The following is a 23662-nucleotide window of genomic DNA, read 5'->3' as shown; positions in this document are numbered from 1 at the left end:
CCCCGCGGCCATGGCCGCGCCGGGGGGCGGCGAGGGGCCCGCGCCGGGCCGGGGGGGCCGCGGGCTGCAGGGCGCCATGAGGACGGCCAGCGGGGCCCTGGGCATGGACAGCGCCGGGCGGACACGGGTGAGCGCGGGGACGGGCGGGGAGGGACCCCCGGGCTCGGCTGCACCCCCGGGGCTGCGCCCCCAGGATCCTCCCGCACCTCCGGGGGTCATCCCCGGCCTCACCCCCCACCTCTCCGGGCTCACCCGCACCCTGCGGCTCCTCCTGCACCCCCGGGCTCCCCACGCATCCCTGGAGCTGCATCCCCGGTCTCCCCCCACATCCCCGGTCACGCCCCGCATCCCCGGGGTTCACCCCGGTGCTCGTCTCGCATCCCCGGTGTGTCTCCGCATCCGCGGGCTCCTCCCGCATTCTCGGGCTCCCCCAGCCTCCCGTTTGACCGCCTCGGCCCTGGAGTCCCCCGGAGGCCATGGAGTGCCCCGAGCTCCCCCCACCCCCGGACAGGCTGCGGGGTCTGGAGATCCCTGGGCTGCCCCCCGCCCCTCCCGGAGCCCCGACATCCCCGGGGAGGGCCCGATCCGGGTGGTGAGGGTCTCACGGGTGCCCCCCCGGACACCTCCCTGCTGCCAGCAGGGCCGGGGGTCCTGGGGGAGTCCCGGGGTGGTCCCGGGGGTTCCAGCTGAGCCCTCACTTTGTAGGAGGCCTACATGGAGTACCTGAAGAGCATCACCCTCATCATGCAGGCCCTGCAGGAGGAGGCGGTGGGGACAGGTAGGGCAGGACCCCCGACCCCCCAGCCCTCCCCCAAACCAGAGGGGGTCAGTGAGTGGGACCCCGACACTCCCCTCCCCACAGAGAGCAGTGAGGGGGTCACACCTGACACCCCGAAGTTGCTGAAGCTGGCAGAGCAGTGCCTGGAGAGGGTCAAATCTATTGCAGTGGTGCTGGGTGAGTGATGCGGTGGGGGGGTCCTATTTTGGGGAGCTGGGTCTCCCTCAGGACAGGGGCACAGCTGACCTGTCCTGTCCCCCTCCCCAGGGAAAGCCCAGGTGAAACCGGCTGTGCAGGAGCGGGGAGGGGGCCCTGCCCCCCTGCCCAGGCACCGCCGGGTCTGCTCAGACGAGGGGGGGAAGCTCTCGCCCTTCCTGCCCCCGGAGATCTTCCAGAAGCTGCAGATTGCAGAGGCACAGAGCGCTCGGAAGTACGGGGGGTGGAACAGGGGGGTGGGACAGGGAGGGTGGTGTGGGCTGAGACATGGGGTGGGACATGGGGGGCTCAGACACGGGGGGCTGGGACAGGGGGTGTTGGGACACAGGGTGGGACCCAGGGGCTTGGACACAGAGGGATGGGACATAGGGAGATGGCGTGGGCTGGGACACAAGGACTGGTGACTGCCCTACACATGCCTAGGAGGCTGTGGGGTGGGCTGGGACCCTGATGTGTCCCATGCCCTGCGGTGGGTGCTGAGGCCATTCCCACAGGGAGCTGACCCCGCTGGAAGAGGCCTCTCTGCAGAACCAGAAGCTGAAGGCGGCCTATGAGGCACGGGTGGCACGGCTGAACCCCAGCCAGGCCCTGCAGAAAACATCCCTGGCAAGTAGGGGGCTGAGGAGGGGCTGGGAGCAGATGGAGCTGGACAGAGCTGGCAGGGAGAGTGTGTCTGCAGTGCCTGGGGGACCCCCTGCTCCCCACTGTGGGATGTGGCGGGGTGTGTGTTCCCAACACTCCCCTGCTCCACAGACACTGTCCCTGCAGCGGCAGATGATGGAGAACCTGGTGATTGCCAAGGCCCGGGAGGAGACTGTATCCTTCCCATGGGGATTGCTCTGAGGGCCGGCTCTGGCAGAGCCTCTGCCCTGTCCTTAGTGTCACCAATCCCTCACAGACCTTTGGGGTCCTGGCTTGGGGGATAGAGGGACGTGAGGGGCTGATCCAGCCCCAGGTTGTCGGTGTGGGGGCTCCAGACCCTTAACTCAGCTGTGGCCCAGCTGCAGCGCAAGATGGAGGAGCGGCGGCTGAGGCTGCAGGAGGCGGCAAACCGGTGAGTGGGGATGTCACCATGGGGACCCCAGGGCCAGGGACAGCCTGGCAGTGCCCTCACCAGCCCGGGGTGTCCCAGGAGGTTCTCCAGCAATGTGGCCCTCACCCCTGAGGAGCAGGAGCAGCGAGAGCTCTATGCTGCCATCCTCGAATACGAGCAGGACCATGTGAGTGTGTGCTGGGGGCTGCTGAAAGGGGCAGGGGCCTGTGCCAGGGGACAGGGGGCCGTGCCATGGGGCAGGAGACCGTGCCACTCCCGTAACCGGCCATGGACGCTCCCCAGGACTGGCCCAGGCAGTGGAAGGCCCAGCTGAAGCGGAGCCCGGCGGATCTCTCCGTGGTGTCAGGGCTCTTCTCCTGCCTCCTCAGGTACTGCTGGGGTGGGTAGGGCCCTACCCAGAGTGGGGGGGCCATGGCCACATGCCAGTGCCCTCCACCCACCGTGCCTCTCTGCCTGCAGCTCCCCCGAGCACCCGATCTCGCAGCTCCTGCGGCGGCTGCAGTGCACGGTGTACGCCCGCCTGTACCCTGCTGTCAGCCAGGGCCCTGCTGACACCTCCCCCGCCTCCCCCTCGGGCCTCTCCTTCCTGTCACTGGATGTGGGGGGCGCAGGGGGCTCCTCCCTGCCTACTGAGCCAGGGGGGTCGCCGGCTCCGCGCCTCCCGCAGCCTGCACTGCATGTTCTCGGTGCCTGAGCACGGCCCGGCCGCGCTGCGGCACAGCCAGTCCAGCACCCCCCTTGCTGATGCTGGCACCCTGGGGCCCGCAGGGGCCCCCCAGACCCCCCGGGAGAGCTCCTTTGAGGACCTGGAGCGGTTCCTGGCATCCCCCGAGGGCTGGGCCCCCACAGAGCCCCCAGCTGGCCCTGGACAGGACACGGTGCTGCCAGAGCTGCTGAAGGGCGTTGTGAGGGACATCCACAACGCCATTGGTGAGGGGCGGCCGAAGGAGTGGGGGCAGGATGGGGGCTGTCCGTGGGCTCTCCTGCAACCCGTTTTGACTCGGGATGCAGGGTGGGCAGGATGGGGGGTACAAGTGTGCTGCGTGACTTGCCCTCCCCAGACAGGCTGCTGGCCCTGACCCTGCTGGCCTTTGAGGGGCTCAGTACCACCGCTGGCAAGGACCAGTGCCTGGCCTGCCTGGAGGAGGCCTTCTTTCCCCCGCTCTGGGCCCCGCTCCTGGCCCTCTACAGGTACCATGACCCACCCTGGGGATGCCAGGCCCTCCCAGCCTGCATCCCTGGGGATGCCACCCCCTCCCGGCAGCCCCTCCCTTACTGTGTGCCCGCAGGGCTGTGCACCGGCCCCGTGAGGCAGCCCTGGCACTCAGCATGGAGCGGCACCGGCATGCCAGCCCTGCCGACATGGGGCTGGCCTCCCGCCTCTTCCCCACGGCCCCTGGCTGCCCCCCCTACGCCTCTGCAGTGCAGGACCTACGGCTCATCCCACTGGAGACCTGTCCCCGCAGGAAGCTGGAGTGCATTGGTGAGTGGGAGTGGAAATGGGGTGGGGGGAACAGGGGTTGGCAGATGACCCTGAGCATCCACCCTGTGCCACAGTGCGAGCCCTGCGTGGCATCTGCGAATGTGCCGAGGAGTACTGTGGTGCCCGGGACACCCGGACCCCTGCCTCAGCCGCCATGTGAGTGCAAGGGGCACAGGGGGCAGCGAGGCTCATGGCCAGGCAGAGCTGGGAGAGGGAGAGGGGCACGTGTGGGGCTGGGAGTTTCTGTGGCTGGTGTTGGGGCCCCAGTCCCCGTTGCCACCATGGTTGACAATCCCTGTTGTCCCAGTGGGGCAGACGACCTGCTGCCCATCCTGTCCTATGTGGTGCTGCAGACGGGGCTGCCCCAGTTGCTCTCCGAGTGTGCTGCCCTGGAGGAGTTCATCCACGAGGGGTACGTGCTGGAGGTGCTGGGCCATACGAGCACCCCTAGGCTGGGGACACTGTCACCCCTCCCAGGACAGGGCTGCCAGGGTGGGAGGTGTGGGGAGGGAACATGGGTGGGAGCAGCAGCTCTTGTGAGCACAGGGCTGCGGGGTGGTGGCCATGGTGGTGTGGTGGCTGTGATGATGTCCTGGCCACAGCAGTGCCCCAGCTGTGATGGCACAGTGGCTGTGATGGTATCCCAGCCATAATGATGTCCCAGGTGTGGTGGTGTCCTGGCTGTGATGGCATGGTGGCTGTAGCAGTGTGCTGACCACGGCAGAGTCCTGGCCACGACATTGTGATAGCAGTGTCAGTGTCCTGGCCATGGCTGTGTCCCAGCCACGATGGCATGGTGGTGCTGACAGTGCAATGGCCATGATGGTGGTGTGGTGGCTGTGATGGTGTCTCAGCCATGGCAGTGTCCCAGCTATGATGGCACGGTGTTGGGTGCGGTGGCCATGGCAGTGTCCCGGTGGTGCCAGTGTCCTGGTGGTGCCAGGTACCCGGTGTCCCGTTGGTGACAGTGCGGCGGGTGTGGATGCAGGTACCTGATCGGGGAGGAGGGGTACTGCCTGACGTCCCTGCAGAGCGCCCTGTCGTACGTGGAGTCCCTGCAGTGACGAGGGGGCAGCGGGGGACCCCCGACACCGCCGGGCAGGTGCTGACCGTCTCCGGGTCCTCCCGGCCGCGGGGGGCGCTGTCGCGCTGGTCAGCCCCGCCCCGGGGGCGGAGCCAAGGGCGACTCGCGCGTTCCGGGCCGGGGAGCGCGGAAGGGGAACGGGAGCGGCCGGGACTGGCAGGTGGAGGGGACTGGGGCCGGGGAAGGACACCGGGGGTGGCGGGGGGAAACGGGACCGGAGTCCCGGTGCTGAGGCTTTGGCTCGGGGTCCTCACAGGTTTGGGGGGATGCCAAGGTGGGAGCGTCTCACGGGTCTGAGTGCCGGGGCTTCAGGGTTTGGGGTCACAGAGGTTCTGAGTCTCACAGGCGTGGGGACCCAAGGTCTGGGGTCTCAGGGGCCCTGGGGTGCCAGAGCACGGGGTTTGGGTGCGGGGTGGGGTCTCACGCTGCGGTATCCCCAGGATGTGTGCGGGCTCGGCGATGCGGCAGGAGCATAGGCAGGAGTACGGGCAGGAGTTCCGGCAGGAGTTCCACCAGGAGTACCGGCGGTGCCTGGAGCAGGAATTCGGCCCCGCCGGGCCCTGCCCGGACCCCGCGGTGGCGGAGCGGCTGCGGCAGCGGCTGCGGCGGGAGCCGGCGCTGCTCGGGGCCCTGCAGGAGGACGGCCCGGCCCTGCTGGCCCGGGGGCTGCGGGGCCAGCCCGACCCTGAGCTGGCGCTGCGGGGCCTGGCTGGCGCCTTCCGGCTGCTGGAGCTGGCAGCCCTGAACCTCTACCTCTTCCCGTGGCGCCGGGAGTTTGGCACCATCCAGGTGAGCCCCGCGGTGCTGGGGGGATGCTCTCAGGGTCTCCTGACACCTCCAACCATGCCCTCGCTTTCCCTGCAGACCTTCTCCGGCGCCTTCGTGCACCTGCTGCGCCCAGTGCTTCCCGAGGCCGACCTGCTGCGGAGTCTGGGCCGCCTGGGCTATGAGCAGCGGGACCAGCACCGCCTGGCCGTGGCTCGGCCGCCCCCAGGGCCGGTGCTGATCGCAGCCGCTGCCGGGTTCCTGTGCTGCCGGCTGGAGTGCGAGATCCTGGGAGAGCTGGCGCTGCAGCTGCAGCCGCGCCAGCCCTGTGCCGAGGAGCTGCTGGAGGCACGGCACCGGGCCAGAGACGGGCAGAGCTGCCCGGAGCTGCTGCGGGACCCGGGGATGCAGTGTGGGGCAGCTGCTGACTCCATAGATCTGTACCGGGACACACTGGACATCCCCGAGGACATGGGGGGTGAGGACACAGCCCCCCCAGCACTGTGGAGGGACCCTCAGGACGTGCCCATGAGGGGCTGGGGACGCTGCGATGAGCCGGAGCCTGTGGGCAGTGCTGAGCCAGACACCTCTCACCTCTTCCTGGAGCAGGAGTTTGCAGGGGGCAGCAGAAGCCCCCAAGTGCTGGGGGAGCCCCAGGATTGCCCCCAGGATGCCCCGGAGCTGCCTTGCTACCAGCTGCACTCGTGCCTGCGCCGGGGCACGCTGCCCTCGTACTGCTGCAGCACCTGCCGGCAGCTGCACACAGGGGGCTGTGCCACAGGCCGTGCCTGCCGCAGCCGGCACCACGGGCAGGAGCTGCGCGGGGAGCGCCAGCAGCGGCTCTGGCTGCAGCGCACGGAGCTGGACATGCTGCTGGCCGACGGCTCTGGACCCCACTCCTAATACTGCTGGTGGAAGGGCACAGGAGGGGTATGGCCACTGCCTGGCCCCTGCAGTGGGAAGGGAACAGGAACAGCCACAGCTTGGCACAAGGACACTGGACTCATCAACCCCCCGGAGATGGCAGTGCCTGTGCTGGGCTCTAGGAGGAGAGGCCCTGCTCCAGCCCCAGTGCTCCCACTGTAAATGACTCCATGCATCAGTAAAGCAGCTGCCTCAGTGTGGGGGTCTCCTGTCCTGGGGAGGGGTGACCTAGATGCCTGGTCCTAGGGTAGGGACAGGGCCTGTGGTGACAGCCAACAGCATGCCCCCCTGGGAGCAGCTCCTGCCTCCCCCAGGGGAGCAGGGCCAGGATCCACTTAAAGAGGGGCACAGCTTAGGGTGTCACAGAGGTGTTCTCATGCCAAGGGTCTCCTTGTCCCCAGGGAGGGATGTGGGTCACACAGGAAGCATAGCAAGGCCGTGGTTTCTCCCAGTGCCTCTGGCATCAAGGCACGAGGCCATTCACTCCTCCTGTTACTGCTGACATGTTTTTATTGACAGCAAAGTCAGGGCTCTCCCCACAGGCAGCACTGGCTGAGCCCCCCATGGGACAGGACTGACCCTGCTAATCACAGAGGGCTCTGGGCCCTGTCTCTCCACTCTCCTTTCTCCGGTGCTGGGTTCCCCTAGCCCCAGACTGGAACCTGCCAGTCCCCTGCAGGGAAATGGATCTCGGAGGTGTGCTGGGAACAGACAGAGCCCACAGTGCCAGAGCTGTTGGGCCAAGGGAGGATGTCCCAGCTGGGACACACTGTGCGTGCCCCCACGGATCAGCTCAGGGCTTGCTACGCTTGGCCTGGCTCTCTGGCCCCGTGCCCGCCGCCCGCTTGTTGCGGTGATGTGGGAAGGTGGGCATCAGCTCCGGCTCACAGGCTGCAGGGCACAGAGGGGGTCAGCAGGGCCCAGAGCCCCCCAGCCCTGCCCCAGCAGGGGGGTACTTACGCAGGGGCTTCTCCTTGAAGTAGGAGCTCTCCAGGCAGTCCTTGGCCGTGGCCCTGTGGGGACAAGGGGATGTGACAGGTACCCCCACCCTAGCCCAGGGGACAGTGTGAGGCAGGTTCCCTGCCCTGCCTGGCTCATACCTCTTCTTGGGATCATACATGAAGAGAAAGTTGAGCAGACGCAGCCCAGCCTCTGACAGCCAGGGGAATCTGTGTTTCAGGTTGTTGTAAGGCTGCTTCCGGAGGGTGTACTGGCTGGCCAAGGGCAGCTTGGAGAAACCCTGGGGGAGTCAGAGTGTGAGGAGGGGGCAGGGAGCAGGCAGGGATTGACAGGGAGAGCAGGCAGGACTGGCAGGGAGCTCTCACTGGCCAGATGTTCTCGTTGGGTGTCCCCAGCAGCTGCACGATGAGGTCGATCTGGTGGATCTCAGAGGTGCCTGGCAGCAGTGGTTTGTGTGCCAGCAGCTCGGCCAGGATGCACCCTACGGCCCTGAGGAGCACAGGAGGAGCTCCCCATTAACCCCTCCTGGGTTGCAGCCCCCCCAAGCCCCCACCTGGGCAGCCCCCCTTACCACATGTCGATGCTGGTGGTCTGGGTGGTCATGCCCAGCAGCAGCTCTGGCGCACGGTACCTGCACAGGGGACGCTCTGTGGCAGAGCCGGCCCCGCTGTGAGCCACCCCTGCCCCGCTGTGGGGACTCACCCCCGGCACGGCCACTCACCACAGCGTCACCACTTTTGGGGTCATGGGCTTGGGGGGCATCCCGTAGGTGCGAGCCAGGCCGAAATCAGCTGCAACAGAGACTCCGGGTCAGGAGGGAGCTGAACTCTGAGCTCCAGCCATGGCACGGAGCAGATCACGGAGCAGATGGAGCTGCCAGGACTCACCTATCTTCACACAGCCCTTGTCAGTCATCAGCAGGTTGGAGACCTTCAGGTCCCTGTGAGGCACAGAGTGGCTGCTCAGCACCATCCTCAGCATGGCTCCTCCGCACCCTGGAGCCGAGCCATGATGAGGAGAAGCCAATCCCATCATTCCAGGGCCTCCCTGCCCTGCCGGTGCTCCCACATGGAGCCACTGATGGGCACCAAACCCTCAACTGAAACTGCTCAGTCCCGGGCTGTGGGGGGTGTCCCCTGACACCCCTTTCCCCCACCAGCTCCATCCTGCTGCTCCCACCTGTGGATGATGTAGTTCTCGTGGAGGTACTGCAGGCCCTTGAGCACCTGCAGGATGATACACTTCACCTGCAGACAGAGACAGGAGCTCCAATCTCTGCAGGAGCAGCCCCCTCTGAGAAAACCCCTGGAGGTCAAACCCATCGGGGTGTCCTGCGGCCCCCCCATCCCCATGCCCTCCCAGGAGTTCTACGGGGGCATTTTCTCTCAGCTCCATTTCCCTGCCAGTCTGCTCCACCCCAAAATCGAGGCTGGGAAGTTCTTGGAGGCTTCTGTGAGAGCCCACACTCCCTCAGAATCCCTGGAGTCCCCCAGCACAAGGTCCAGGGAGCCCCCTGTGGTGCTGGGGGTGTTTTGGTGGGAGTGACAGCATTCTCTCAGGGATGCTGGACCCAAATCCTGACCCACCTCATACCTGAGCCTCCGAGAAAGGCGTCTGCATGTTCTCCAGGAGGCTAGCCAGGTCCTGCTCACAGTAACCCATCACCAGGAAAATACTGTCAGAGACAAAACATGGTCGGAGCTCCCCCAGAACAGGTCTGTGTGCTGAGGGGGCTCAAGGGCCTGAGGGGGAGCTGGAGGGCAGAGGGAGGACAAGAGAGGGGACTCTTTGCTCTCACCTCTCCAGGTGGTTCCCCACAACCACCTCCTTCAGCTCCACGATGTTGGGGTGCCGGAGCTGCAGGAGCAGGGTGATCTCCCGCAGGCTGCTGATGGGCATTCCTGCGGGGAGGGACGAACAACTGCTTCAGGACAGCCCGGAGCCAGAGCCGGAGCTGCGGCAGCCCCCGTTCCCCTCCTTCGTTCTGTACCATCTTTCTCGTTGTCCATCCGCACCTTCTTCAGCGCCACCGTCTCGTCCGTCAGTGTGTCCCGGGCGCGGTCTGGGGGCAGCACAGACCACGCACACGTGGTTTGTCCCGACCGCCGCTGAGGAGCAGCCGCAGCCTCGGCCCCCCCAGCCCAACGCGCCCCCGCGGGGGTGGAACTGGGTGGGCTCAAGGACCCTCCCCACCCCAACCGCGCCGCGATTCTGTGAGGGGCAAGGGCTTCTCACTCACACACGATGCCATACGTGCCCTCTCCGATCCGGTTCAGCTTCTCGAACTCCTTCACGCTGCGGCACCGGCCCAGCTGGAACCAAAGAGCCGCGTCCAGGCGGTGCCGCCCCGGAGGCTCGTCACCGGGACCCCCCACGCGCTCTCTCACACCCCGGGGGACCCGCTGCGCTCACCCGGTCGGCGGCCGGCACCTCGAAGAAGCCATCGCCGCGCAGGCGGCGCAACCGGAGCGGCTCCAGCTCGGGCTCGGCCGGTGCCGGTCCCGGCTCGGGCGGTCCTGGCTCAGCCGCCGCCGTCGCGTCCGCCATGGCGGAACCACCCTGTCGCATGCGCCGTGCGTCCTGCACGCAGGCCCCCACCTACCCTCGTTGCCCCTAGCAACGGTTGCTCGGGAGGGACCAATAGCGGCCTTGTCCTTACAATGGCCCCGCCCCTCTGTAGCCCGACAGTGCCGGTCCGTCCCAGCCGGACCCCGCCCCCGATGTGTGATCACGCCCCGAGATATGGTCCCGCCCATGTTTAACCACGCCTATCTGTGCATTGGCCACGCCTCCATAGCAGTGGCCCCGCCCCCTCCCGTCTAACACCCCCCCCCCTCCACGCCCCTGCGGCTTTGTCTCTCTCGCGAGACTCGGCTCGCGCCCCCCGGAAACGGTGGATGCGGATCCCGGAAGCGGCGGCGGAACCCGGAAGCGGCGGCGGGACAGGATGGACGGTACTGGGGGGCTGGGTCGTACTGGAGGCTCCAGGGGGGGCTGCGGCTGGCCCTGAGGGTGGAGCTGAGGGCGGGAGGCAGGAGCTGGGACCGAGGGCCAGGACGCGGTGGTGGGGCTCCCGGTTCCCCGGTACCCCGATCCCCCGGTCCCGGCCGTGTCGCTGACGCTGTGCTCTCCTTCCCTTCCAGACACACTCTTCCAGCTGAAGGTGAGGGCACAGCGGCGGCCCCTCCGCCTCCTCTCCGTCCCGTCTCGCCGGTCCCGAGACGGTCCCGGGGCCGGTTCCACCGCTGGTTCGGCCTCATCGGGGCTCCTCCTGCGGCAGGACCGTCACGGGAGGAGCCCCGACTCGCGGGAGTGTCCGGGGGTGCCACGGGCAGTGGGTCGGGCAGCAGAGGCCGGTGGGAGGTGGCTGGGCTGGGCCGGGTGGGCACTGGGACTGGGACACGGGAGAATGGTTCCCACTCCAGAGGGTGGGTAGGGTGGGATGTGGGGAGAAATCCTGCCCTGGGAGTGGGGAGAGGCCCTGGCTCAGGTTGTCCAGAGAAGCTGTGGCTGCCCCATCCCTGGAAGTGTCCGAGGCCAGGTTGGACAGGGCTTGGAGCAACCTGGGCTAGTGGATGATGTCCCTGCCCATGGCAGGGGTGGGACTGGATAATGTTTGAGGGCCCTTCCCACCCAATCCATCCCTTGACTCTGTCCCTGTTTTCCCCAGTTCACAGCGAAGCAGCTGGAGAAACTCTCCAAGAAAGCTGAGAAGGACTCCAAGGCCGAGCAAGCCAAAGTCAAAAAGGTGGGTAGGGGTCCATCCTGGGGGAGCTCAGCTCCATGGGGGCAGCTGGAGATCCCCACTCCTGCTCTGGGGGGACAGGGAAGGGGCAGGTCCCCTCCCCATCCTCCATTCGTGAATCTGCCAGGGGGATGTGGCACATCCAGCAACACCAGGAGGGGTTTAATTCCTGACCCAGGGCATTCCCAGCTCCCGGTGGAGCTGTTCCCTGCTGGGAACCCCCCACTGTGGTGGTTTGAGGCCATGGGGGGGTGTCTCTGAGCAGGGATTCCCTGTGTCCCAGGCCCTGCAGCAGAAGAACGTGGAGTGTGCCCGGGTCTATGCCGAGAACGCCATCCGGAAGAAGAACGAGGGGCTCAATTGGCTCCGGATGGCATCCAGGGTGGATGCCGTGGCCTCCAAGGTGCAGACAGCCGTCACCATGAAGGGGGTAAGAGCCTCGGGGGGATCTGTGGATTTGGGATGGAGCTTCCCCTCCCTGGAGTTGCATCCAAACACCTTGGGCTCCCACATCCCCCAGAGTGACCTCACCAAGCCCGGTGGGGTCAGTTCATCCTATCTTGGAGGGCCTCACAACAGGGCTCAGATTTATCCATAGCCCTCAGGGCAGCCCTGAAGAAATCTCCTCTTGCAGGTGACAAAGAACATGGCTCAGGTGACCAAGGCCTTGGACAAGGCCCTGAGCTCCATGGACCTGCAGAAGGTGTCGGCAGTGATGGACAAATTCGAGCAGCAGGTGCAGAACTTGGATGTTCACACGTCGGTGAGTGACAGGGGCCCAGGGAGACAGGGAGGGTGGGATTCTGGTGGGATCCCCGCTGGGTCTCAGGGTGGAGGAGCTGTGCAAGGTGACAGAGCTGTGTGTGTTCCAGGTCATGGAGGACTCCATGAGCTCTGCCACCACGCTGAGCACGCCGCAGGAACAGGTGGACAGTCTGATTGTGCAGATCGCCGAGGAGAATGGGCTGGAGATCATGGACCAGCTGAGCCAGCTGCCTGAGGGGGCCTCGGCCGTGGGGGAGAGCTCTGTGCGCTCCCAGGAGGACCAGCTGTCCCGGAGGTTGGTGCTCTCCTGGCTCCTGGGCACTTCTAGTTCTTCCAGGGAGCCCTCACCAGCATGAAGGGAAAGAGTTGGCCCATCCCGGGGGGCTGAGCCCCCTCCCTCGTGCTCGAGAAAGTCCTCAAGGTTGTGGGGCCACTGTGGCCTGGGGAGGGGGTGGGTTTGGCACTGGACAGTGGATAAGAGAGTGCCAAGACTGGTGGGAGAGGGGTAGGACAGACCTCACCCCTGCTCCACACTCGCTAGCAGGCAGATGCTCTACTCAGGGAGCACTTGGCACTGCTCTGCAGATGGCTCTGGAACAGCTGCTCTGCCTGGAACTGCCCCAGGAGGAGCTGCTGTGCTTCCTTCCCTGCCCCCACACAGCACCACGGGCCCATCTGGGCACAGCCCTGAGGCTGCAGTGTGAGAACAGCACAGGGAGAGGGACCAGGAGTGGGGACAACCTGGGGACAGGGACCAGGACGGTCCTGGAGGAGGGACCAGGAGGAGAAGAGGAGTAAGGAATCTGCTTTCCACGGCGCCTTTGCTGTGTCCATGATGGACACCCTGAGTTCGCTCTCAGCCGCTGTGGCTGTGGCTCCAGAGCAGAAGTTCTGGGAGGTTCTCAGGCAGATCTGTTCCCTGGACACACTGGTGCTCCCGAGCTGTGGCTGTTCCTGCTGCTCTGACTCCCTTCCCTCTCCTGCTCTCCCTTCCAGGTTGGCTGCCCTGCGGAACTGAGGCTCCAGAGGCCCCTGCCGACGGCATCGCTGGAACGGCCGCGGGGGGAGGGGCCGGGACCCCCTCCCGCCGCCGTCCCCAGCCCCCCCTGCCTCGAGACTGTTCCTCTGGGGGTGACGGCCCTTCCCCGGGCAGGTGCCGATCCCGGCGGGGCTGAGGAACGCTTTGCTGGGGCTGATTTTAGGGGGGTTTAAGTTGGGGGGTGCTGCTGGTGCTTGGCAGTGCCCTATGTCCTGCTGCTCATGGAACACTAAGGGGACTCTCCTGGTCTCGGGGTGCTGCTCCTCAGCTCCTCTGATGTCCCCTGTTCTGGGGCTGCGCTGTAGGTTCCCCGGGAGCTATTAGAGAGGAGCAGGGAGGTTCCCTGTGGGAAGAGCCCTGTGCCCGGCTGTGGGTCAGGGGAGGTCAGTGCCTTGCAGGAAGGGGCGGTGACACCATGGAATCCGTTCCCTCCCAGTCACTGTCCCCATGTCCCACTAGGGCAACCCCCCCCCAGCCCCATACCACGAAGTGCCCTTTGGAGCACCCTTCCTGCCCAGCCCTGTGCGTGTCAATCCACACACTCCCCAGTCACTGCCAGCTGGAAATGATTATCCTGGCCCTGACTTCCATTTTGGACCACTGAGGACACACGTCCAGCACTGGGAGCAGATTGCGGCAGCTGTGGTGGCTGCAGACACGTCCCCAGATGTCCCCCCGCCCAATGGGTGTGACCAGGAATGCTGAACCATCCCAGAGCAGTTCTCCTCACTCCCTGTGCCTCATTCCTGGATATCTGCTGTCCCCTCCAGCTGCTGGCACTGGGCTGAGAGTGGGGGCTGCTCCCCGTGTGCCCTCTTGCTGCTCATCCCCCGTCAGCTTCCCCTGGGGCTGGAGGTGTTTGTGCCCCTCTCATGTGACCCCTGGTCACAGAGCTGCTGGATTGCTGGAAGCTCTCCAGGAAGGAAGCGCTGTTTCCTTTGGCTCTTGCAGGAGGAACTTTGACCTCTGGGTGGGGAGGGGGCCTCGGGGGCTACAGGGTCACCTCTCCGGCACTCAAAGCACAAACACTTCCAGCTGCTCTGATTATTTTTCCTGAGTTGAATGGCCTTGGCAGCGTGTGGCTGGTGACACGGAGCCTTCCTCTGTGCTGAGGAGGAGGAGGGGGTGGCTTTGGTCTAGGCCAGAGCATTTGGATCTTATGTCACCTCTTGATGGGCTGAGCAGGAAGCAGGGGGACCCCAGAGATTTGTGCCTGGCTCTTACCCCTCTGCACAGTGTTCCCGTAGGGCTGGGGGCCCTGGACCTGCTCCCTCCCCCCTGGGCTCTGTCTCTGTGGTTTCCTTGGTGATTTTTTTTTTAAGCTTGTCTCATTTGCCTTCTTTTTCCTCAAACTGTGTCTCTCCCCTCTCGTGGATTTAAATAAACAATCCCTGGACTCCCTCTGTGTGTGTTGGGATGCAGGGGCGGGGCTGTGGTCCTGCCCTGGGACAGGACCCGGTGCCGAGGGGCTGCCCTGGAGCTGAGGAGAGGAAGAAGAAGGGGCTGCTCCTGCTCCCACAGCCTCTGCCCATCCAGGGGCCGGGAAGTGACTTAGGGTATCAGCTCTGGAAGTGCTGGAGGGGAAGGACCGCCCATTGCACCCCTGCAGGGACCCATCCCCTTCATGTGGCCAAACCAGGGGGGACCGGAGTGAGCAGGAGCTTGGGGAAGCTGAGGCAGCTCGAGACCAGCTCCCTTCCACAGCGGGACTGGATCGGCCCAGTTCCCTGTGCCGTTCTCTGGCCCTCGTGGGGACAAGCCAGGCTTTCCAAGGGGATATCCTGGGATTGTCAGCCCACCGAGGGACCCCCAGTGCTCTACACCCCGGTTCTGCCATCGGCGCCTGCCCCCAGCAGCCTCACAGGCGGGGATGGGGCTGCGGGGATGGTGGTGCAGCCTTCTGTGCTCCGATCTCTTCCCTGTTCCCGTCCCGTGCTGTACCCATCCCTTCTCCGTGCCTGTCCGCCTGTCCGTTCCCCGTGCTCATCCCTTCACTGTTCCCGTCCCTTCCGCGTGCTCATCCCTTCTCCGTCCCCATTCTCTTCCGTGTCCCCATTCCCCTCCCCGTGCCGAGCTGGCAGAGGGCTCTGTGCCCCAGCCAAATCCTGAATACCACAGGAAGATGGCTCTCCTTCTCCTGTCTGTTCTTCCGCCTCCGCTCCGAAGACAGGCTGTTCCCGAATGTGAGAGGAAATTGCTAAGGAGATAATTGAGTAGCCAATTAATTAACTAATGATTAATGGAAGCATCCTGCGGAGGCAGCGCTGCCGCCCTGGCCAGGTGTTGCCGGGATGTGTCACTCCCGGTGCAGTTATGGCGTCCTGGTGCCCGGGGAGGGCACCCACCGGGACCCTACTCCTCTATCCAACTGGTGATGTGCCAGAGCGGCCCGTGACACGCGAGGATGCCCCGTGACATGCCAGAGTGGCTCATCATCTCCAGCCAGGAGCTTGTGGCCGCTGGGTCCCCACAGGTCCCACACCAACAGTCGCTGCCGGCACTGCTCGAGCCACGGGTTTATTTTGTGGATGGTTCTGACAGGAAGGGCTGCAGGATTGTGCCCAACCCGGCAGCCCCCGGGCAGGGTGGCAGGGCCACGGTGGCAGTCGGGTGCTAAGAGAGCAGGGAGAGGCGCAGGGCCAGTGCCAGCGGCAGCGCCAGGGCTGCGGGCAGGAGCCGGGCTGTGCCGGAGCCACTGGAGTACCCGTAGCGGGTCCTGCACGTCCCGTCCAGCTCCTCGAAGGCGATGGGTGTCTCTTGGGCAGCTGTGCCCTGCAGGGTCCCCTTCACCTGACGTGGGGACAAGGTGGGCTCATGCTGCAAGGGGCAGTGCCTGGGCCCCACACAGCCCTTCCACCCTGCACATCCCTGTGCCACCCCATGCCATCCCACACATGTCCATTCATCCCCTGCTCTGCGTGTCCCAGTGCCAAACTATGAACCATGTCCCCATAATTCCCTGAATGCCACATGTTCTGATGTCCCACCTGTCTCTGCTGCCCCAGGTGTCCCCATGACCCAAATGTCACTGTGCCCCATGTGTCCTCTGTTCCCTATGTCCCCATGCCCCAAGTGTCCCCGTCCCCCATGTCCCATATTCCCTGTGTCCCCATGCCCCAAGTGCCCCCGTGCACCATATGTTCCCTGTTCCGTGTGTCCCCATGCCCTGTACATCCCTGTGCCCAGTGTACCCAGTGCCCCTTGTGTCCCCATGGCCCAAATATTCCTGTGCTCCCACTGTCCCCTTGCTTGCCTTGTGCATCACAGTGCTCCCCATGCCCCACTCACCTCCTCCACCTTGCTGAAGACCCGGAGCAGGTTCTCAGCCAGGGCCAACTTCACCTCCTCCTCTGTCCAATTCCTTGCCAGCAGCTCGGCCACCAGTGCAGGATACGTGGAGACATCCTCCAGGCCAGTGGGGAGCCTGTGCCACCCACAGCTCACAGCTGGGCCACCCCTGCACCCCCCAACTGCCCACACAGGGCACAGGGGAGGCTCCCCCCCACCCCGTCCCACCAGCACAGCCCATCCCGCACCCATCACCCCCTTTACCGTGTGACCCCATCATAGTCCCCGCCAAAGCCAACAGACTGGGCTCCGGCCACCTTCTTCACATAGTCCATGTGGTCTGCGGGCACAGGGGCATTGAGGTGAGTGGGACAGGAGCATCACTGCTGCACCCCACCCACCCGGACACCACCTCACTTGCAACATCAGCCAGTGTGGCTGTGTTCTTGCAGGTCACGTAGTCATTGTAGAAGTTGACCATCACCAGGCTGCCCGTGGAGGCCTGGAGGAAAGAGTCCTGAGCCCCATGGCCCCCCACAGCCCCTGGTGTCCCCTGCCCTGCCCTGGCCGTGCCCCCACTCACCACCAGCTGCAGCACATCGTCGGGCACGTTGCGGCGGTGAGCACAGAGGGCATAGGCAGACGAGTGGCTGAAGATGACGGGGGCTTTGGAGATGTTCAGCACAACCTTCATCGTATCCACCGAGACGTGGGCCAGGTCCACCATCATGCCCAGGCGGTTCATCTCCTCCACCACCATCTGCAGGGACAAGGACCAGGATGGGAACAGGGATGAGGGTGTGGAGGGAGGCATGGGAGGGTCCCCTGGAGTAACTTGTCCCCAGTCCACAGCTGGAGCTGCTTGAGTGGCTTTTGGCAGATAGGACTGATTGGTGGGTGGGTGGATGGATGGATGGATGGATGGGCGGATGGATGGAGAATGGATGGATTATGGATGGGTAGGACACTGCACCCAGGGCAAATCACCCAGCTGGTGGGTGCCAATACCATGTCCCCCCTCAGCCACTGCTCCTGGGCACTGCTGCCACTGCTGTTCCTCACCTTCCCAAAGGCTGAGAGGCCATGGTGCACTGGCTTTTCCTCCTCGGTGTCCACCAACCAGTTGTCAGCCCTGTGGAGCAGGGAGAGCATCAGGGCAGCTCCCTGACCACACCCCCATGCCATCCTGGTTCCCTCATGCCCGGGGTCCTACCAGGGAGTATTGCAGCTGTGGGTGAGGGTCATGTAGCGTACGCCCAGGCGGTAGAAGGTGCGCAGGACACCCAGGCTGCTGTCGATGGAATGGCCACCCTCCACCCCCATGAGACTGGCCACCTTCCCGCTCTGGAATGCATTCCGGATGCCTGTGGAGGGCGGGGGGCATCAGCTGGGGTGGGCACGGCACACCAGCACCTCCAGCCCCCCATAACCCAGCCCCGTGCTCCCTCACCAGCACTGTCGGTGACGCAGTCGAAGGTCTCTGGATACAGGTCGCACATGCGCTGCACCACATCGATCTGCTCCAGCGTGCGCCTCACCGCGTCCTTGTTCTGCGTCTCACAGGGTACGTACACAGACCAGAACTGCCCAGGTACCCCATCAGCATGGAGACACAGACCTGGGACCACTGCCACCCACCCCGGTGCCCTTGCCCGCCCCAGTACCCACCTCAGTCCCAGTGCCTTCCCCAGTGCCCCTGTCCACCCCAGTGTCCTTCCCAGGGCATCCTGCCTGACCTAATATCCTTCCCAGTGCTCTCACCGGTATCCATGCCCACCCCCGTGACCTCTTCCCACCCTGGTACCCACCCCACTGTTCTTCCCAGTGCCCTCTATCCACTCTGGTGTCCACCCTGATACCCATCCCCTTGTCCCTGCCCATCTGAGTGCTCTTCCTGGTGCCCCTGCCCACCCCAGGGACCCCTGCCTGACCTGGTGCCCTCCCCAGTGTCCCTGTCATCCCCATTGCCCCCTATCCTCCCCAGTGCCCTCATTGGTGACCCTACACACCCTGGTGCCCCCTGCTCTCCCCAGCACCTGTCCCGGTGCCCCCCCCACTGTGTCATCCCACCTGCCCGCCCACGTGTCCGCGGCGCAGTTTGGGGATGTTGGTGTGGGTGTCATTCAGCAATGTCAGGTTGGCTGCTGGCACCCTCAGCTGGTTGTTGAACCTCTTGAGGAGCTGCCAGGGCAGGTCGTTGTGCCTGGGCAGGGCAGGGATGGGCATTGAGGGGAAGCCTGGCCCTCTGCCCTCCTGGCCTCCTGCTGCCCACCTTCCTGGCTGGCTGCACACACAGTCCCTGCATCTGGCTGTCATTCCATTCATCCATCCATCCATCCATCCATCCACCCATCCATCCACCTATCCATCTTCCATGTTATCCATCCATCCATCATCCTTCCTGCCATCTACCCACTCATCTGATCCCTCTGCCAAAAGCCACCCAAGCAGCTCCAAACAGGAGCCAGCCCATGTGAGGACAGCCCCACATGGGACCTCCTGGAGGACCCTCCTGTGCACCCCTCCAAGCCTCCATCCCCATCCCCCACGAGCCCTTGCACCCAGGGAGCCAGCACAGCATCCCTCGGGCAGGATGTTACTGCCACCATCTCCTCTGTGGGATGTCACCACTGCAGGGACATCCTGCCACCCTTATCCTGCACCCAGCAGTGCCACTGGGGAAGTGCTGGGTGTGTGGGGGGCAAGGCCCACAGGCTGGCTCCCACTTCTCCCCCCTGCATCACAGTCTCACACCCCTGGCTCCCCCTGCCCTGCTCCCTCTTCCAGTGACGGCTGTGGCACAGCACTGGTGCCACAGGGGGTTCCTGTGGGGGATTGGAGCCTCCTGAGAACAGACTGGGGACATCCCTTAAGACATAACTCCACAGGACTGACTCACTTGCCCCAAGCAGGGACTTCCCGCGGGGAAGCCTGACTCCAACTTCCTGGCACCCTGCCCACTCCTGCTGGGCTGCGCTGCCCTGGGGATCCCCTCGGCTGCACAAATGGTCCCATGGGATCCCCTGGGAAAGCTATCCCCTCTCTCTGCACAGCCCTGGGGTGCTCGGCATGAGGATCCCCTGGAAAAGCTGCCCTGCATGGCCCCAGGGTGCTGAGCATGGAAATTCCCTGGGAAAGCTGTCCCCTGTTCCTGCATGCCCTAGGGCACTCAGCACAGGGATCCCCTGGGAAAATTGTTCCCTGTCGCTGCACAGCCCTGAGGTGCCCAGCACAGGAATCCCCCATCGGCCTGTCCCAGTAGGGTTTCCCAGCTGGGTTTTTCCCAGGGTGCTGGAGCAGCTGGGCACTCTGAGGCCCAGACGACCTTTGCTCACCCGTCGATGACTGGCGTGGTGGTCATGATGCGCTCGGCCTCCTCCCGGTACTGCTGCCCAGCACAGGGCAGTGCCAGCACCAATGCCAGTGCCAGCACCCACACATTCCTGTCCGGCATCTTCTCCTGCTGGATGCTGCTGGGGAAAAGGGATGACCTGCCACTACCGTGTGAGCACATGCAGCAGGATGGCTGCCCCGCTCCTGCTGTCCCTTCCCGCCGTCAATGAATAACCAGGAGCGTGGCGTCGCCCCTCCCTGGGTGCCCTGTGCCCGCCTGGCAGTGCCAGAGCTCCATGGTCCAGCCTCCCTCAGCCCAGCCCCAGTGGCTGTGCCGTGCCGGGGCCTCTCTGCTGAGCCGCGGTGACGCTCCCAGCCCCTCTAATAAAGCCCAGATTTTTTGTGGTTGGGAAAGTGCCAGGCCCATCTCCGCCTTTGCCTCCCCAGCACTGGCATCCATGGGCACCCCCAGCCTAGCACTGGCACCCCAGGCACCCCCGGAACCCTTGTCCCCGCTCACCCCGGCCCTGGGACGCTCGGGCAGCTGCTGTCTGCGACGGCTCTGAATTATGTTTTCCAGCTTGCGTGCGGCGGCGGGGCTGGGATGGGCTCCAGCCACCCCAGAGCCACCCCCCACCACGGCGCCGGAGCCGCCACATGCCGGGGGCAGCAGTCGGGGTGGTACAGCCACGGTGTGGAGCTGCTGATGGTCCTCCACGGGCACTGGGATCCCCCACCCTGAAGCATCCTGAGGAGAAACTGAGGCACTGTCGTCTGTGGGGGCTGAGCATCCCAGCTGGTTCTGGCACGGGATGTGGTGTCCTTCCCAGCAAGGCCTTGGTGGGGCTGCTGGGAATGGCATGGAGCCACATGGAGGCGGTCAGTCCAGCTGGCCACCTCATCTTGGTGTGTGCTGGGATGGGAATCCCTTCCTGTTGCGTGGTGCCAGCTGTGGGGAGCCCAGGGTGGGGCACGGTGCAGGACTGGCACCTCTCAGGGTCACCGTGGGCTGCTGTGGCCGGCAATGCTTCCCGGTGCCCTTGTCGAGGTGACCCCGCTCCCCCGACTCTCCTGGACGCGACTGTGGGTCTGGGCATGCAGGAACCCATCCCATCCCACCCCCTGCATTCTACCCAATCCCATCCCACCCCATCCCGGGTGTCTCCAGCCCCTGCCAGCAGCGCTCTCCCGTCGATGGCCCCAGCGCGGCCGGATTCTCGGCTTCCCGGCAGGAATGTGCCGGGGGAGTCCAGCCCCCCGCCCGCCGGGGCCGCTTCCTCTTTCGGCGCTATTTAAGCGGCGCCCGGCGCGTCCCACCCGGGCGGGCCATGGATCGCATGGAAGTGACCGAGACCTTCGCCGGCATCACCCTGCCCGGCCACCTCCACACCCAGGAGTCCCTCGGCTTCGCCGCCGCCTTCACCTTCCGCCCCACCGACGTGCTCATCGCCACCTATCCCAAATCGGGTGAGGGGCGGGGGGACACGCGGACAGCGCTGGGGACCTCCGGCTGGAGGGTGGGCGCGGGCCGGGCTCCACCGCGGGGCTGGGAGGGGTTTGGGCTCGGGGACACCCGGACCACTGGCACAGCGTGGGGACCCCTGGCCAGTGGCTCCCGCCCCCCGAATCCCCTGTGCTGCTGCCCCACACTGTTCCAGCCCCAGAGTGGTGTCTCTGTGGGGGTCTAGGAGGGCCATATGATACTGCCATCCCAGCTGCTGCCCCGGGACGAGCTGAGCTGTGATGGACAGGATAGGTTGGGATGGGACTGGCCAGGATGGGACAGGACAGGCCAGGCTGAGCTGAACCATTCCATGCCAAGCCAAGTTGTGCTGATCTGCTCCACAGTATACTGTGCCATCCAATGGCACATGCCATTGCAGTGCCATGCTGTGCTGAGCCATGCCATTCCATGCCATGCAGTGGTGCCATGCCATGCACTGCCCTATGCTGAGCTAGCCCTGCCCTGACTCCCACCTCCACAGGCACCACCTGGATGCAGGAGATCCTGACGCTGATGTTCAGCCTTGGGGACGCCCGCCCAGCCAAGACCATTCCCAACTGGGAGCGGGCTCCCTGGCTGGAGCAGATCTACTGCCGGGAGGCTCTGCGGGACACAGAGACCCCCCGGCTGCTCACCACCCACATGCCCGCCCACGTCCTGGCCCCTGCCCTGCAGCGCAGCAAGGCCAAGGTGAGAGGGAGACGGATGGCCTGGGGGGATCCCTGATGGCCTGGAGGAGTGCCCTCAGGGACATCCTGAACCCATGGGGCTTCCCACAGCTGGGGAAATGGCAGGAGCTTTCTGAGCTGGGTGGAGTAGAATCTTCCCAGCCTTGGGGGTGACACTGTGTCCCTCCCAGGTGATCTATGTGGCCAGGAACCCCAAGGATGTCGCTGTCTCCTTCTACCACTTCCACCACCTGGCCAAGTTCCTGCCTGACCCTGGCTCCTTTGATGCCTTCCTCACGCAGTTTCTTGAGGGCACAGGTAAGGGCTGGGGTTGTCCCTGGGAGGGGGGACTCAGCCTCAGGGCCTCCCATCACTCCCTGCCTTCCCCCCAGTGCACTACGGCTCCTGGTTTGACCACGTCAAGGGCTGGCTGGGCCAGCGGCACCTCCTGGACATCCTCTACGTCACCTACGAGGAGCTGCACCAGGTGAGCCCTGCAGTGTCCCCATCCCTGTCCCCATCCCCACCGGTGCCCAGCGCTGACCATGCCCTTGCTCCAGGACCTGTGTGGCACAGCACAGCGCCTCAGCACCTTCCTGGGGTGCCCGCTGGCCCCGGGAACGCTGGCAGCCCTGGAGCAGCACTGCAGCTTTGCCGCCATGCGGGAGAATGCCATGGCCAACTACTCCCTCATACCCCCCGAGATCATGGACCACAGCCAGGGCCGCTTCATGCGCAAAGGTGAGGGGGTAGGGGCTGGGGGAATACGGGCAGTATGGGGGCAGCATCCCTGACTCCCTCTGCCCTCCGTCCGCAGGTGTGGTCGGGGACTGGCGTGACCACTTCTCTCCCCAGCAAAATGCCCTCTTTAACCAGCGCTACCAGGAGGAGATGGGGGATGTGGAGCTGCCCACGCAGTGGCCCATGGCCTGAGGGACCTGGGGGGACACTCACCCCAACCTACTGAGAATCATTGCAGCAGGAGCACTCTGCATAGGCACCCCTTGGCACCTCACAACTCACCCCCAGATGTCACCTGGGGCAAGGTGTTCCCAGGGGGCTCGGGGACATGGCACTGTGCCACCTCCCTGGGGATGGGGGACTTTTCCAGCTGTGCACTGTGGCTCTCCCTGTGGCCTCGCTCCCCCCAGGCAGGGGCACATGGCCGTGACCCCTCTTTCCGCCTACCCTGCCCTGCGGAAATAAATATTTATTGCTGTTCCCAGGCAGGCTGTGTGTTCCCACGGGCGTCAGGCGGGAAGCAGGAAGCCTTGGAGTTATCAGGGACACATCGGGGTGGGGACCCTTCCTTTGGGACCTTATCAGCAGCCAGGAGCAATGGCCGGGCAGCCAGCGGGGCTGTGGCAGGGTGCCAGGCTCGTGGGGGGTGCTGGGCTCTGTGGGGGGTCATAGCAGGGTGACAGGTTTTGCCAGCAGAGCCCAGGGCACAGAGCCAGCTCTTTCAGCAGCACCCAGGGTCCCCCACCCCTGGAGTCTCCCTGCCCCAGGGCAGCCCCTCCCAATGGCACCTGCACACCAACATCTGCTCACCTTGCCCCAGTGCACCCCTTCCCAGTGCCCCCTGCACCCCAGTGCCCCCACCCTGCTTCAGTGCACCCCTTCCTGGTGCCCTCTGCACTCTGATGTCCCCACCCTGCCCCAGCACAACCCCTCCAGATGCCCCCTGCACCCCAACATTCCCCCATTCTGCTCCAGTGCACCCCTCCCAGTGTCCCTTCCACCCCAGTTCCCCCTGCCCCCTAATACACCCCATCCTGCCTCAGTGCATCCCCTCCCCTGGAGCCCCCTGCACCCTACTGCCTCCACCCCGCCGCAGTGCACCCCTTCCTGACTCCTGCACCCCAATGCCCCCTGATATCCCCCATCCTGCCCCAGGCTCTCCCCAGTGCTTTGGGAGGGGGCCACAGTGTCCTGACCATCCTGTTTGTATGCTCCCCCTGCCCATCTCCCCTCCTGGGGTGTTTGCACCTGGGAGCTTGTTCCCCCCCCCCCCGCCCTCCCTCAGCACTCTGGGGTGCCCCAGGCAGGCAGGACA

At 65.2% G+C, this 23662-nt stretch overlaps 6 protein-coding genes across 7 annotated transcripts; 4 read left to right on the top strand and 2 right to left on the bottom strand.

Annotated features, from left to right (window-relative positions):
- Window positions 1-10: 10 nt before the first annotated feature.
- On the top strand, window positions 11-5164 carry VPS9D1 (VPS9 domain containing 1). Its single transcript, XM_032701532.1, is given in 17 exon segments — window positions 11-127; window positions 706-778; window positions 863-955; window positions 1046-1208; window positions 1489-1600; window positions 1748-1810; window positions 1996-2048; window positions 2127-2214; window positions 2331-2416; window positions 2508-2685; window positions 2687-2978; window positions 3110-3239; window positions 3338-3531; window positions 3606-3687; window positions 3839-3943; window positions 4520-4633; window positions 5056-5164. Coding segments are annotated over 16 exon segments (1905 nt in total). The 3' UTR covers window positions 4596-4633; window positions 5056-5164.
- Window positions 5075-6283, top strand: SPATA2L (spermatogenesis associated 2 like). The gene has a single exon (XM_032701531.1). The coding sequence runs from the start codon at window positions 5075-5077 to the stop codon at window positions 6281-6283; it is 1209 nt and encodes a 402-aa protein (XP_032557422.1).
- A 513-nt stretch (window positions 6284-6796) lies between these two features.
- CDK10 (cyclin dependent kinase 10) lies at window positions 6797-9900 on the bottom strand. The gene is made up of 13 exons (XM_032701267.1): window positions 9677-9900; window positions 9504-9576; window positions 9255-9326; window positions 9063-9165; window positions 8858-8939; window positions 8444-8511; window positions 8152-8204; window positions 7986-8055; window positions 7836-7895; window positions 7630-7753; window positions 7405-7544; window positions 7265-7317; window positions 6797-7195 (listed from the first exon to the last, which is right to left on the bottom strand). Exons 1-13 carry the CDS (start codon window positions 9830-9832, stop codon window positions 7098-7100), a joined length of 1152 nt encoding a protein of 383 aa, XP_032557158.1. The 5' UTR covers window positions 9833-9900; the 3' UTR covers window positions 6797-7097.
- Window positions 9901-10131: 231 nt separating this feature from the next.
- CHMP1A (charged multivesicular body protein 1A) lies at window positions 10132-14213 on the top strand. The gene is made up of 7 exons (XM_032701274.1): window positions 10132-10218; window positions 10408-10427; window positions 10935-11012; window positions 11293-11439; window positions 11644-11772; window positions 11882-12069; window positions 12771-14213. The coding sequence occupies exons 1-7, from the start codon at window positions 10212-10214 to the stop codon at window positions 12790-12792; spliced, it is 591 nt and encodes a 196-aa protein (XP_032557165.1). The 5' UTR covers window positions 10132-10211; the 3' UTR covers window positions 12793-14213.
- A 1101-nt stretch (window positions 14214-15314) lies between these two features.
- DPEP1 (dipeptidase 1) lies at window positions 15315-19653 on the bottom strand. Its single transcript, XM_032701266.1, has 10 exons — window positions 19437-19653; window positions 18172-18304; window positions 17552-17684; window positions 17315-17465; window positions 17164-17233; window positions 16685-16861; window positions 16519-16603; window positions 16366-16441; window positions 16102-16237; window positions 15315-15603 (listed from the first exon to the last, which is right to left on the bottom strand). The coding sequence occupies exons 1-10, from the start codon at window positions 19613-19615 to the stop codon at window positions 15427-15429; spliced, it is 1317 nt and encodes a 438-aa protein (XP_032557157.1). The 5' UTR covers window positions 19616-19653; the 3' UTR covers window positions 15315-15426.
- A 1082-nt stretch (window positions 19654-20735) lies between these two features.
- Window positions 20736-22835, top strand: LOC116793424 (sulfotransferase 2B1-like). 2 transcript variants are annotated; one of them, XM_032701269.1, is made up of 6 exons: window positions 20736-20901; window positions 21420-21628; window positions 21798-21924; window positions 21999-22093; window positions 22167-22347; window positions 22424-22835. In XM_032701269.1, exons 1-6 carry the CDS (start codon window positions 20763-20765, stop codon window positions 22537-22539), a joined length of 867 nt encoding a protein of 288 aa, XP_032557160.1. In that variant the 5' UTR covers window positions 20736-20762; the 3' UTR covers window positions 22540-22835. The 2 variants fall into 2 exon arrangements, with proteins under 2 accessions (XP_032557160.1, XP_032557159.1); XM_032701268.1 differs by having other exon boundaries at window positions 20760-20901; window positions 22031-22093; window positions 22424-22556.
- Window positions 22836-23662: the final 827 nt, after the last annotated feature.

The sequence above is a fragment of the Chiroxiphia lanceolata genome, chromosome 13, assembly GCF_009829145.1.
Source record: "Chiroxiphia lanceolata isolate bChiLan1 chromosome 13, bChiLan1.pri, whole genome shotgun sequence".
NCBI lineage: Eukaryota > Metazoa > Chordata > Aves > Passeriformes > Pipridae > Chiroxiphia > Chiroxiphia lanceolata.
The sequence above is the reverse complement of the archived record's forward strand: the minus strand, read 5'-3'. Positions and strand labels throughout refer to the sequence as shown.

Excerpts from the sequence above, each read along its gene's own strand:
- SPATA2L (XM_032701531.1), top strand. The coding sequence starts at position 5,075 with ATGCGGCAGGAGCATAGGCAGGAGTACGGGCAGGAGTTCCGGCAGGAG.
- CDK10 (XM_032701267.1), bottom strand. The coding sequence starts at position 9,832 with ATGCGACAGGGTGGTTCCGCCATGGCGGACGCGACGGCGGCGGCTGAG. Across the intron at positions 8,512-8,857 it reads CGCCTTTCTCGGAGGCTCAG|GTGAAGTGTATCATCCTGCA; the intron begins GTATGAGGTGGG and ends CTCTGTCTGCAG. Across the intron at positions 7,545-7,629 it reads CCAACGAGAACATCTGGCCA|GGTTTCTCCAAGCTGCCCTT; the intron begins GTGAGAGCTCCC and ends TGACTCCCCCAG.
- CHMP1A (XM_032701274.1), top strand. Across the intron at positions 11,013-11,292 it reads AGCAAGCCAAAGTCAAAAAG|GCCCTGCAGCAGAAGAACGT; the intron begins GTGGGTAGGGGT and ends CCTGTGTCCCAG. Across the intron at positions 11,773-11,881 it reads ACTTGGATGTTCACACGTCG|GTCATGGAGGACTCCATGAG; the intron begins GTGAGTGACAGG and ends TGTGTGTTCCAG.
- DPEP1 (XM_032701266.1), bottom strand. The coding sequence starts at position 19,615 with ATGTGCTCACACGGTAGTGGCAGGTCATCCCTTTTCCCCAGCAGCATC. Across the intron at positions 17,466-17,551 it reads CTGCGTCACCGACAGTGCTG|GCATCCGGAATGCATTCCAG; the intron begins GTGAGGGAGCAC and ends CGCCCTCCACAG. Across the intron at positions 15,604-16,101 it reads TCTTCAGCAAGGTGGAGGAG|GTGAAGGGGACCCTGCAGGG; the intron begins GTGAGTGGGGCA and ends TCCCCACGTCAG.
- LOC116793424 (XM_032701269.1), top strand. The coding sequence starts at position 20,763 with ATGGATCGCATGGAAGTGACCGAGACCTTCGCCGGCATCACCCTGCCC. Across the intron at positions 21,629-21,797 it reads TGCAGCGCAGCAAGGCCAAG|GTGATCTATGTGGCCAGGAA; the intron begins GTGAGAGGGAGA and ends TGTCCCTCCCAG. Across the intron at positions 22,348-22,423 it reads GGGCCGCTTCATGCGCAAAG|GTGTGGTCGGGGACTGGCGT; the intron begins GTGAGGGGGTAG and ends CTCCGTCCGCAG.